This window comes from Ciconia boyciana, chromosome 8, assembly GCF_034638445.1.
Source record: "Ciconia boyciana chromosome 8, ASM3463844v1, whole genome shotgun sequence".
NCBI classification, from domain to species: Eukaryota; Metazoa; Chordata; class Aves; order Ciconiiformes; family Ciconiidae; genus Ciconia; species Ciconia boyciana.
This window is the reverse complement of record NC_132941.1, coordinates 40,949,659-40,963,887: the sequence shown is the minus strand read 5'-3', so window position 1 is coordinate 40,963,887 and position 14,229 is coordinate 40,949,659. Positions and strand designations below refer to the sequence as shown.

At 37.8% G+C, this 14,229-nt stretch overlaps 1 protein-coding gene across 13 annotated transcripts in view; it reads right to left on the bottom strand.

The window, feature by feature from the left end:
• The window catches only part of KCNMA1 (potassium calcium-activated channel subfamily M alpha 1), a 526,598-nt gene that overhangs the window by 54,144 nt on the left and 458,225 nt on the right, over nt 1–14,229 (bottom strand). For all 13 annotated transcript variants that reach the window (XM_072871308.1, XM_072871302.1, XM_072871307.1 and 10 more), the window contains 2 exons: nt 12,501–12,594; nt 786–909 (listed from right to left, as the gene is read on the bottom strand). In XM_072871308.1, the coding sequence (XP_072727409.1) occupies nt 786–909; nt 12,501–12,594 (218 nt within the window). The remainder of the gene's footprint in view (nt 1–785; nt 910–12,500; nt 12,595–14,229) is intronic.

Below are 14,229 nucleotides of genomic sequence, written 5' to 3'. Positions count from 1 at the left end.
AAACTGGGGCTGTCACCATCATCGGCTACACCATGCCATAGTGCAGGAAAATCTAAGAGAGCAGGCTCAGGAAAAGCTTTATGAAGTGCGACAAAGTGAAGATCCACCAGGGAGTTCATTTCAAATATCATCAGTTTTGCATATGAGATCTGGAGTTAGTTACTTGTTACTCTTAGGTATGAGTACATGAACACAAGTGGCACAAACTTTCACCGAGCAAAATAGACTGTGATAGGCCTTCTTATTATTTTTAATGACTTGAGTCAGTTTGATGGTTTCCCCAGTTAAACAAACAAAACAAACATAGACTAGGCTCACTGCAACATGCTAGAAAGGCAGAGTAGTAGTACTACTTACTCTGGCCTATTTGGGCATCTTGAAATGTTGGAAATTGAGAGAGAAGTTCTAAGAGAGCAAAATTCACATAAATAAATAAGCGATAATGCAAAGCAACATTTGCCTGTATCAGAATCATTCTGCCTTGTGTAAAGAGATAAATGGGGTATGTAAACATTTAAATATTTCCAACCTTAATTCTCTAAAGATTTAAACTCAATATGCAAATTTCAGCTTATGAAAAATAAATTCTCTGTTTGGACTTGGCATACAGATTTATATAATCATAATTCTTTAACCAAAATGCTAGCTTTGATTTCACCATGCTGTGTTTCTGATTTCAATACATTGGATTTAATGATAGTAGAGATTAATTTATTAATCCATCAGACATCAGTTCTATGCTTCAGATAACCTCTTTTCAAACACAACTTATCATCAATACCTACCAAAATGACCTTTTCAATGTCCTTGGCTGGACACCAATGAAACATCCCTGTAGAGTCATATTTTTTCACATTGGCATCCATATTGTCAATCTGCTCATTGCCAGGAATTAACAAGGGGTCATGCCTGGGGAAAAACAAGTTGAGGACAACATAAGTGGAAAATATTATGAATTATGGATGGAAAGATATCCCAAGAGCTGTGTATAAAGAGGGATAAAAGTAAAAAAATGAAATGTATTTAACACTTTAACATGCTTTCAATGCAGGCACTTTTAAACAAAAGCTGAAAAGAAAAAAAAGTTACTTTTTAAATTTTGGGTGCAGTTTTGGAGATTTTCTATACTCTTTCTACACCATTAACCATATAATTTTAAACAGGGCTTTCTGACACCACCACATCCATAAAAGTTTTTTCTTTCCAGTCCCAAAATAAATATCAGAGTTGCTATTAGCATCTGTGATGAAGTAGAAGGGATAGGAACAGAGCCCCATGCTGACTGACTGGCATAAGTATGGAAAGCCAATTACTTGCTTTTACCACATACAACTTCTGACATGATGCTCTTCGCAGTAAAAGCTTTAACAGGCTGCACTTTAAATATTTTAGCAATTTGCCCAATCATATTTTGCTTTCCCAAACTGAAGCCCTTTAAAGATTCAACAGTATGTCAGTTTAGAGCAGACTGACTAACAAATGCCCACATCTGGAATACATGATTTTAGTATCAAACAACAATGTCCATTTTCTTGGACAACTCTACCTGTGATAACCTTCTAAGTGTTTTTGCAGCAAGATTTTAAAGCACAAGGCTTTTCAAAGGAGAAGCAAATAAAAGACATTTTTATAAACTTGCTCTCCAGCAATATAGTTACATCTAAGCACAGACACATACAGTTCTTTAACTTATATGCTAAAATCAAACATTAAGCTAAGTACTAAGTGACTCCAACACTCTCAAATGCTAGTGAGGACCCCTAAGTGATAGCATTAGAAAGAGGACTATGTTTACAAGGCACAGGGTAAACTGACCCTAAGTCTTAAATTCAAGGAGGGAACAGAGCTTTGTCTGGCAAAACTACAGTCTTTACTTAAGATTTTTGCCATGAATGCTTGAAATATCCTGATACAGAATTGTAACATTTCAAAGAAGAAAATATTTGCAATGTAAGAATATGCTAAGTACTCTGGGGCAGGTAGCCAAATTTTAAAAGCAGTTTGCCTTTTGAAGCCTGTTAAAGAAATGCCCATATTGGCTGAACTCTCAAAACTGGAAAGTTTACTGCTTTTAAAGCGTATAAGCCAGCAGACTGCGGTAAGAACCTCTCTTCTGCATTGTCTACTAAAGCAGACTTTGAACACTGTGTATGATATAGGTTAATTTACCCTCAACATAGTATGATAAGTTACCATGCTTAAAACAGTTATGCTCGCATGCCTAAGAAAGGTATCATCTTTAATTCCATCAGGGTGATTAGTTTGTGTAATTTTATAGCCACTGATTATATATCCATTGAAATCAGTGGAAAATTCTCACTCATTTCACTCAAACGGGGTTAACTCCATAGAAAGTGGCTTAAAAGGACTTAGGAAACTATTAATACAATGTTCCATTTAAACTAGAATCTTCTGATACTTTAAGAAAAAGCAATGCACTACACGGCAAAGGCATAAGTCATACTCATCTGGAAAAAGAAACACTATGTTTTTGAAGTTTTTTACATTCACTCAACAGAGATACAGTTCAGTACATTTCACTATCAACCCACTGGCAGCAGAGGAGTCTCTAGGGAACTGCCTGGAGTCTCTGACCCTACTCCAGGTTTAGTAATGAAAGGCCTTGCATAAGTGTGCTCCCTCTTTTGTGGGAAGCAGAGGTGACTTCTTGGTGCAAAAGCTGTACCAAAGGGTTTTGCTGTGAGTTTGGGGGGTTTTTATGATTTCTAGAAAATAATCTAGACTCTGCGTTCTCTTACTCCATTCATCAGTGAGCTGCAGCCATGGTAGTTTTGGCTGAGACCTAACTGTAATGCTGTTCATAGGGCATTCCTTGCTGTTCATAGGTGTGTAAGGTCTGCAAGCATGGATACAATTCCATTTGAAGGTTGTACTAAAGTTCAGACAACATTTAGTGCTTTGTCCTAGCTATTTTTTCTGATGAAATGTGTTAGCTATGTGTTTCAAAACAAGAAATTTTGCCAAAGGTCAGGAATCTTCAGGAGCTTCCACTAAGAAAAGTTTTTCTTTCTGTTTTGGTTTTTTTTTTCCCCCTAAACTTTCACAAGACGTTTCTCTACCAGCCTTTTGTAGCACAGCACTGAAACAAAAGCAATGTTCGCTGATCAAATCACCTCCTTTTTCTTTCAAAAATTAGATGCATATAGGAAGGGCATTTCCTTTTCCCTTTCCCTTCATCGGAGAAACTATAATAAATCAATTTGTAAAAAATGCCACATTCAAATTTTCTAATCAGTGTTTCTTTTCTGCTCTGAGATTTCATCTGAAGCTTTCACACAAATGAATATTTAGGAATACTCTAATCCCAGTCACAGAAATGATACAAATTGAAAGGAATCTTATAACAAAGGAGGTGATAACAGATATCTGACATCAAATTATGGTTAACTGCCTTGAAGTCCGAGGCAAATTTTAGCCTATGTGTGCTTAAAGCCTAGCACAGTTCTCTTTTGGGTGAGGGCCTTGCATCCTAAAAGGGAAGATTCAAAGTAGCTTGTGCCAAAGAGTTAATAGACTTTTACCTCAATACTATATTTTCTAGTTATCTTAGGTTTAAACAGAAGTGTGCTATGGAAGGGGCGAAGAATGTGAATCATCAGACATACTCCCTATTGAAGTTTTAGGTAACAAATCGTGATTTAAAAAAAAAAATATTTTTTTTTAAAATCAATACAGGCACTTATTTGCAGTATGATAAACTGTTTGGATCCTCTGCTTTACTGCTTGGAGTACAGCAAGTGGAGCCTTAAAAGAAGCAAACAGGATGGGTCACACAACAAGAAAGTATGCTAACAGATACTATTGTACTACTATTACTCTAGGAGAATATATTATTGCCTGAGAAGGAAACCGTGATAAGATTAGCCACGCTTTGTGTTTCGGAGTGTGTGGGTTTTTACATATAAGTGTGTTTATTAAATTTAAATCTTCTGGGCTAAGCTACTATTTTAATCTCTCTTTAATCAATGTTTTTTCATTCTCAGTAAAGCGATCCCTGAAGATGTCTGTGGAGGTTGAAAACTGTTTACTACTAAGGTCCAACTTTGTCCTCAGATGTCAGAATATACACTAGTTTATGTACTTAAAAACTGAATTGATCTCTGGACCTTTTTTTTCTTTTTTTTTTAAAAAAGGTCATTTTATGAAGTAATACAGTAATAAAATAGTATTACTACTTTGGACATACACACTCTCGTCAATCTGATGATCTAAACCTGTTTTGCAAATACTAAAGATTAATTAAGACAGACACACAGAGGCCAAGACTGTCAAATCTGCCTAAGGGGTTTAGACACCCTCTTCCCATTAAAATTAATATTACACAAAGCATTACAGTTGTTGCCCTTACAGCCAAATCATGGACGGAATGTTTCTAGAGCCTCTCTGCCCCCCTCACCCTTGAAGATGGCCCTGTCAAGCCATGCTTGAGTCACATTGGCAGGTTACTGTGGAAATGCTTGTATTAGTGCTGCAGCTATTATGTTCTCCGGGGCTGTAAAGTCATCTGCTTGAAAAATTCAAATTATAGGAAGAAAACCAATTTCTACCAATAACAATCCATAGCGTTTGTTTTAATTGAGATGTTGGCTTTTATGGCTTGCAATGACCAAAGCATTTGGTCATTCCAGCTAGGAAACGACAGGCATGCATAGCATGCATGGGAGAAAAGGCGCAAAAGTTAATTTTCCCTCATCCATAACCCCAGTTTAAAAATAGCTTCTGTGGTTCTCATGGCAGATATTACATATGCATAACTTAAAATGAAGAGCAAAATATCATATTTTCAAGGTTTTGAAAAGCATATAGTGCCGCTTATGATCAATTAAATTTGAAAACGACGCTAAACGCCATGCTACAGCTGCAACCCCAAAAAGCCTGCCTGGAAGACAACAGCCTAAAGCAAAACCATAAATCCCACTGCCAGCAAACCTGGAAGTCAAAATTACATTTTAAAGAGCACTGCTTTCCTAGCACCCATTTATAACTACTGCAAACTTATTTACTTGGAGTTTTTGAGTCTGGAACTTCTGAGTAATGACTGGGGATGGACAGAACTGAAAAGACCATTCGGGGCCAAATGGCTGCCTCATTAAATGACTATAGTTTAGCTTATCCTTGGATTGTGTCACCTTTGTCTTAACCCTCTTGCTGTCATTCATATGCAATTTTGAGCATTAAAGCAATATACCCTCATTGATCTGCAGTGGAACTGCTCCATATGTTGAGCACTGGGAAGGAGAATACTATATGATCAGTAGGGACCCTGGTATTGTTTGAAAATAAACTGTAATCTGTCAGTCTTTGCACATCAGTAAAACGATGTCTTGGCTACTTTTCATTCTGCCCTACAATAAAATTCTCCTTATATAAAATCAATGGCAAAACACCCCTGGGAACAACACAAGTCCTCTTTAACCTGTGTTTGTTAAAGTCTGCAGTCATGCCTTTCTCAGGCAGATATACTATATCTGGATTTTGCCCACAAAAAGATGTTTAGCAGTCTACTGCTCGAGATTCAGGGTCTTGAAACTCACCTTGTGTGTGGGCCAGGAATTTTGAGTTTTCCTACCTGACTTTGGATGTGGATGTGCGTTTGGGAGCGTATGCACACACATACTTAATTTTAGGAGGAAGGAGTGGGTTTGCTGAAGGTAAGATAGGAACTGAAGACACACTAGAGAATGTCTCATGCCTTTGAAATTTCTCCTACAACTACCCTAACAAATTGTGGCAATTAACATGCTGTTAGTGTTAGATGTATGCAGCCAGTGCAGGTGCTAATAATTGAAAAAGCATTTAGAGTTTTTACACCCTAGCTGAATATTTCATGATGTGCTGCATGTTTCACTATTTACTCAGTGGGCCTCTGTCACTTCAATCTTCTCTGACTGCTTTGACTGGTGCTATAAAGCTCAACCAAGATAGAGTGACGGCTTGTCACAGGCAAACTCCACTGACTCCGGCAGCTCGCTGGGACTAGCTGTGAAGGTTGTCACGACATTCTGATGGAATTCAGCAAATGTTTTGTGACTAATACACCCAACATTTGTCGGCTACCATTAGCCATTCCCTGTGACCCTCTGCAGTCTGTGTGGATGGCATTAAGTTGTAATGAGAATTTGTTGCCTATGTGTGTTACACTAATGACACTCTTACTGCTCTTTCCTTTCCCAGGTTAATCAGCAATGAAATTTATAAGGATTCAGTGCCCAGATGCATGGGGCTTTAGAGAAGGAAACCCAATGCGACAAGAGAAAGAAAACCTGCAGTTTACTGTTAAACGCGTTCATTCTCATATGCAGAAGCTATCCTAATATTGACTACAATCTCACACTGTCTTTTCCCCTAAACCTACAAAGGATAATATATCTAATACAGTGGTTGGTACCTAGAGCCCTGTGCAAGTTTATGGGCTGAATTACAGTGCTAAGAATATTAACAATTCTCATTCCTTCCCTCTTTCTCTGCCCAGATGTCACTGAAGTTTTTTTTATCCTCAGAAGCCTTACTGCAGAGTTCACGTTAATTTATCAAGACTACTAAGGACACTGATATATAGCTATTTACTGTAAGAATCTTGTTCATTAAAGTATCTTGATACCTCAGGACATGCTCAGAATATGCTTCTGAAGTATGATCCTCTCACATAGAAAAGTAACAAAATAGTTAACTTTTAGACTTTTATACGAGCAATTTAATGAGGGGGAGACAAGACACACAGCCAATGTATCTTCTGGTTTTAATATTTCCCATTTATATCTACTCAAGCTGTAGAACTAGCAATCTTTGAGGGGTAGGAGAATGTACCTGAAAAAATAATTTTTCATTTGTAAAAAAACAAACCCACAGTTAAGTGGCATCATAAAATATAGGAGTGTTTTTTGCCACTTAAATGAAGTGTGTAGCCTTTATACCTTATGATAAAAGCTACCACTTTTGCAAGTCAAAGTTTATAAGAATACATTATTTTCTTTAAACCCAGTTTAAAGCTAAAGAGTTTTTCCTTTCCATTGCCTTGATCTGCGTGGATCTTCTGTTACTCTGAACTTTACAAAAAAGCCTGTTGATTTTTTCTGCCAGAAAATTCTCCTTTTCTTTCCTGACACTGCTCTCTCATCTCAAAAACACTTGTGCAAGATTTCACAGTACTCAAAAAAAATCTGATACTGTTCTTATTCCCATGGTTTATAGCACAACTACCAATGGTAGCAACAGTCAGAGGGCTAACATATACTACCCCCTATCATTCAAACCTTTTCATTGTATAACCTTGTTAGAAACAGGTCTAAGATAGCACAGTGATTACTGAGCTACTCCTGTTGCTCACATTGGTTGTAGTGAACTTGTAAAACAGAATCAGGCAGTGAAATGTGCTATTAAATACCTGCTGTGTCGCAGCTTAGTTATCATTGCATATTAGCACTGCATAAAGTTAGCCTTGTAAATCCTTAACAAAGGACATAAATTTTAGAGTACATGATGGAAATCTCCAAGGCTGAGGGACATAAATATAAACCATTATTACGGTTAATCAGTGAGCTTTCACCTCTTCAAACCTTACCTTCATGCCTGGTTTAGGGGAGTCATGGAAAATGATCACATTGAACTTATTTTACCAGTTTTTGCTTGAGAAATGCTCCCCTCTAGACCTCCCATCACTGTTTTTGGTTCCTATGAGAAAGCTCACAGTTTCAGCTCATGGAAGGGCAGCACTACAATGGCGGGGGCAATACAAATTCATCCTGAGTGGCACTAGAAGGAACGTGTGTGTACGTTTGAGTGTATGTAGCTAGGTGGTTAGATGAGGAGATAAATGTGCACAGCCATTGTTCATATACTTAGAATATCGTATCCAACTTCAGGAAAAAAGACAGCAGGTTTCCCCCTCAACTTCAGATAAATAATCTCATTAGGTTTCCGGAAACGTATGCCAAAAAGCTCACTTTTTTCCGTGTCACTTAGCGGGGTCTTGACAGTCTTTGAGCAAGTTTTATGGCTTGGTTGGGGATTATTTTAGATCCTTGATCAAGAAAAATCCTCAGGCTTATGAAATTCTCCTTGGCAACACACTGAAAACCCAGCATCCTCTGATGCCTCTGATTCTTATGTGATCAGGGACACTAATGATAATGACCCTTTGCTGAGTATGCTACTTGTCTAGAGGCCTATGTCAACTACACCACTACATTCAGAGTGGACAGGGACAAACTATTTGTTTGCTCTTCAGGCCCCTTGGGCCCTGTCATATGCTATTTGTTCTTGCATTAAGAGGTAGTTTGACTCAGCTGGGCTGACATTTCCTTCAAGTCAGTGTATTCCACTCATGCAGTAGCAGCTACCAAAGCATTAAGTGCGGACTTGAGCCCCAGCAACAATCCTTTTAAGTGGCTTTTTTGATTCATATCCAGGGCTTTTCACATTTTTACTGGTCATTCTGGAATCCAAAATGACACTTTTTTTAAAAAACTAGCCTTGCTATTTGATATTCAGGCAACATAGCCTCCTCATATTTAATGTGGCTGTTCACCAATAACATGCATCAAAACCTGTGACTGTGAGATGATGAACAGGTGACTTGATATCACTGCATGACACCAGAGGCATCAAATGGTTCTACTTTTCTTCTCCGTCTCATGAAGGAGACCTGATATGGGATTACTCTGCTACTCACAGCTTTCCTTCCTTTCCCTTCCACTTCCTGTTTTAATTTTACTTTTTATTGTAATAGGATTTCCTTGTGTTCACATCTCCACAGCAGAAGTATCCGTTTTTTCCTGTTGGAGTTTAAGTTATCTTTAAATAATACCCATGTTCTTGTGGGTTTACTGGGACAGACTTCTGTTGAGGTAAAACAGATAGAAATAACCATGACAATGAAGAGTATTTTTCTAGTTTATTTGCATTTCTAGCTATAGTTGGAATTTGAAGGATTTGTTTCTGATTGATTAGATTGTTCCAGTATTGCATCAGTGTGATTCTGCCCATGCCATTTGATGCAATGCAGGATTCAGTTAGAACAGTGACTTTCTAAATGTGAATCTAGACCATTTGTGATCTCCTTATTTCAGTTAGTAATTTATTGGCATTTAGAGACAATAACATCAAAAAGATGACAGTGAAAAAATATCTTCAATCTATCTATCCAGATCATATTTGGTAATACAGCTTTCTACTTATGTGTGAGTAAATCTCAAAAATTCCCACTTCCTGACCAGGTCTAAATAAGCACCTGTCAGACCTCTTGTCGTGACGTCCCAGGGAATCCCTATGATATAGCTTCTGTCCTCTGTCTACTCCAGTGATAGCAGAAGCCATGAAGTTTTATCTGATGGCATAATACCCGCTTCCCTGATTTGCCCCAGCCACCGTGGAAATCTAAAATCTACGCGGCATTTTCAACATTATCTTAACTGTAAGGCTGCTCAGAAAGTGATTCTAAAATCACAGCTCTGATTACAATTTATAAATGAACCTTTCACATATTCCTCCTTTACATGCTCCAGAGTTCTTGTCCTCCAGGCCCCCTCTAGATCCAGGACCACAGCTGAGGAAAAGGCTGCAAAGTAGCCAGCTGTTTCTGTGGGTGAAGCTGGACAGGGGTGAAGCTGGCTTTGAAAAGGAGCTTTTAAAGTAAATTTAGGAAAAATATTGCAAAGATAAATATCAGCTACAGATATGACAGTTCTTTAGCTGATTTACCCCTTATGTACCTTTAGCTGACATACACTAAAGATTTCTGGGCAGGAAAACAAGTACCTGTCACTTTAGGTAATTTACAAGGATACAAAATAGCAGATAATACAGCCCACCTTTGTTTACTGGAAAGGAGAAGAGCGCTTGGCCATTACACACAAAGCTTAACAGAGTTCTCTTCTGATTCAATCCACTTTCTCTTATTTAGCACCTTGAACCAAAGTTAAGTCAATGTAGATAAAGGGTAAGACAAAGAGACGGTTGGGTCTGGGGAGAGGCTGAGGGTGCCAACACAGGGCTGGTGAATAAATTTAGCAGCATGGGAGAAGAGGAAGAAAACAATGTCTGCATTTGGAAGCCTGGCAAGTTCTCCACTCGCTGCTCGACCTGTATTTAGCAATTCCGATGTGCTACTGAGCAGACAGCTCAGGCTCAGGACGACTACTCTCCCTCAGTCCCTCTTCAGCAGGCAATGAAAGCAGGCTCCACTTTGAAAATCTTCCCCCATCATGCAAACTGACACAGGCATGCTTTTCAAAAACCCACAGCCAATCTGTTGATCATTACTTATTTACAAAGGCCTTCGGGCAGAAAGTCCTGTAAAAACCATACTTGATACGGTATACACTAGCTTTTTCTGCTTGTGGAAAAAAGTACCCCTAAGGCTACCTCAAACCATCACTTTCTATTGCACATAAAATGTACCGTGTAACACTAAAGTATTTAATATATATGGTATAATATATCTACAGGAAAGGCATTTGTGTAGAAGTATGTTACCCTGTATTTGGTAATTTGATGTTTTGCTGAAGGCTATGACTTGAAAAAGCCTGCACCTAGTACAGAGGACCTGTCATCTCAGTACCCAAGAGCCAATAGAATAAAGAAGTACCCTTAAGCAGCAAAACTTTGACACAGCTTTGAAGCATATGAAAACAGTATAACTCCCCAGAATTATTATTACTCAAGATCAAAGAAATGAGGCATACTTTACATAGCAAACAGGGACAGTGTGCTCAGCTCCAAACGTTTCAGCTCTCTCTCTCTCTCCCCCTCTCTTTCTTTTTATTTCTACTTCCCCAAAATTAGGATTGGGGGGGGCGAATCTCCCACATGTTTAAAACTTTAAGTGGTTAAAACTGTTAGTACCAGATAAGAAGACTGTCCAAAGGTAAGTAAATTGAAAATGATGCTAGCATGACAACTGGCACCATAAAAATGAGAAGCTTGCCAGTATGTTCATTTTATTCTTCCTCATAAACTGTAAACAAGCATGTAAATCAGTGTCATATGGGCAAGGCTGAGCTAACAGGAAGGCAGAGAACTTTTAATGATACATTTAACAGAAATAGATGGTCAATAGGGAAAAAAAGCCACAGCTGGGTGCATTTTCTCCTGTGAATCAATCTCACTTTTGGTTCTGTAGTCTAAACAGAGATGAAGACGACTTGTAGAAGTTACGTCCTTGAATATGCCCTGTATTGCAGTAACAATAAACAAATATGTGTGCTTCTGTAACTGGCAAAAGAAAATATCCAGTCTACTGACTGAAATACAAAGAGGAATATTACCTAGCTGTATTCAGAATTGTTAAAAGAACAAAATCATTGTCAACAATAAAAGTCATGAATGATTTTATATATAGAAAGAACTATATGTTCATATTAATTTTTTTCACTTAACCTCTGTGGCTGCACAGCAGTTACTATTACACATACACTGAAACTGGATGAATGTGTCTGTTTATACATGTAAATAAGTTTACATTTTTTTATATATATATATATATATATATGCAGTGGAAAATTTCTGCTATGGTATTTAGTTCTGGATACGGTTATGGACTGAGGTTCCAGCCTGGCTACTTTACATATGCAAAACCAGAGCAGGAACAGCTTCTTTGTAGAAAACTCCACATCCGCTATCTGATCCTGTTCTGACTGACTTGAGCAGGCAAAAGATGAAGCACAGTGAGACAGAAAGCAAATGCCATATTATTTTAATAGATTCCAATTTCGTGTTGCAGTTTTAGTTTTAACAAATATCTTAGAGGTAATTTGTCCTATGGAAGGAAACTACATAGTTATACAAAGGTGTACCGGTGTAAAATAATGTACACATAGCAAGAGGGGAAAAATATCACTAACAAGATGATGTTTTCATCACCCACTTTTAGAGTATATACTACCCTCTTAAAAATCCCTGTATTTCATAATTAATGTGCTTTTAGCCTGAGTAAAACTGCATTAGTTTTGAACTTTGCTTTGGCAAGTACATAGATTATTAGACTTTTTTATCAGTCTAAATCAATTAACAGAAATTTGATTTCAATCGACAGGATAAAAGGAAGGTAATATTCAGGTTCATTTTTGATTGTGATGATACATCTCACATATGGCCTTAAGTACAGAAAACAGTACTCAGAGGGAATCCAACAAAAAGAGAATTGCCTGAGGCAAACTAACCACATGAGTTCCCCTGATTGGTTAGTGCTATCATTAGTGCCACTGCTGTTTAAGAACTACACACGGACAGGACAGGGTGACAGCTAAGACTTTAAAGCCTATGTATTTTTCAAACAGCTTTTCAAACTGTTTTTCATGACAGAATTTTTTTCAGCTCTATCATTAACTGCTGACAAGCTGACAGAATAAATACTTCAGCCTTTCAGAAAGCATCTAACAATCTTTTTTTTCCCACCCCCTCCCCTTATTTTTGATGTGGGGGGAGGAGAAGAGGAAGGAGGGAAGAAAGGAGATGAAGATACGAGTTTCTTACAGTCTTACCTCATCAGTTTGGGTGAGGAGTTGGGTGAATTTCGCATGCCTCCGTTTCGCTGCTTTTTTTTGGGTGATAGTGTCGACGGCTGCTCATCTTCAACTGGAAATATAAGGAACTCATGAGATTAAGTACTGTTCTAAGTGCAATATGAAATACAAGTGAAGTAGCAAAGAACACACACTCTCTGTCCATTCACGCACTGATACTTCATTGCTAACATAGGCCCAACAGTAATAAAAATCAAATACATGTTAGTTGAAGAGATTGGTTTGAAGGAGAAGCAGGGAAGAGTACCAGGGTTTTGAACACAGGCGTTCAAATTGGTTTCATACTTCAAAAACAAGGGGGGGCGGGAACCACATTCGGGTTATTCTTAGAGTTATTTTCAGTTAATCTGTGCTACAGAAAAGTAGAATTAGTGCTCTGCTATATTCCCAGAAAGATGAAGTACTATTTGCAATACCAACATAACAGCTGCCAGCCTGCTTTTGCTAATGAACTAGACACCAGTTGGTTCTTGCTCCTCACATGCCAAACAACAGAGTCTTCATGAAGAGATGTAAAATATTCAATGCCTTGATGTTCAATGATTCAGTTAGTCAGGAATGTGAACGCAGCCTGCCATTGTGCACAGATCTCCAGCACAAGTCAGACCTCATCGCTCTACCCTTCTCACAAAAGGGAGTTTTAACAGGAGTAAACAGAATGAGGTTGAATGGAAGTGGGGAGACAATACCTGTATAACAGAGGATGCATGTGTTATGCAATCTTTTAATGAGGATGAGGTGCATTTTCAATGAGAGATCAATTTCCAGATATAAAATCATTTATGGTTGTGCCAATCATAAACTACTCTTGGATAACCTATGTCACAATACGTATTGCTTAAACAAGTGCAGCTTCCTAATAACTCATCGATAAGAATTAACCATCATCTTTACTGTTTCAAGATTGTTACTGCACTTGATAATCTGCACATAAGGTTTACGTGTGCTATCAAAGGAAATTATCTTGTGCCTCCTTTCTCAAATTGACACGAATGCTGAATTATTCTAATATAAAGAAGGAAAAATACACTTTTTTTTCCCCATTCTATTGTTAACTGAAAAATGAACTAGAAGATAATATAACTGATGCCTAGGAAGCTGTTACTTTAAAGCTAAAAGAAAAGAGATTAGTAGTAGTAGTAGTAGCTATATTAAAAGAGCTTAATACACACTAGCAGTGCATAAGCAGAAGCTGGAAAAAAAATTCTATTTGCAATGAGCTATGTAGGAACAACAACAAAACCTGGAAATATGTCACGTGCCTTAGACTTATCTGGGAAGAAATTAAGCAATATCCTTCTGCTATAACCCTGTTCTGACACTATTTTATTACAGATTGCATTCTAGCCTGTCATGTCTGTCTGTTTGCCCAAGTCTGCTATGGAACTTCATTTTGCCTTTGTCAAGACCGAAGGACTGGGCCCTGCAAAGACAGATGTGCTGTCTTCTTAAGTGACCTGGCATCACCTAACACATCAAGGGAATCAAAACAAAAGAAAGCACTGCAAAAGAAAAACAAACAAACAAACAAAAAGCTAACCCCAAAATAAATGCCCCAAAGAGTGGTGTAAATGGTAATATTTAGACCAGACAAACTACTGTCTAATAATGATTTATTTCACTAACTTAACTTTCTTTTCTTCTCAGGCAGCATCCCCACAGACAAAGCCATTTCCTTATCATTTGA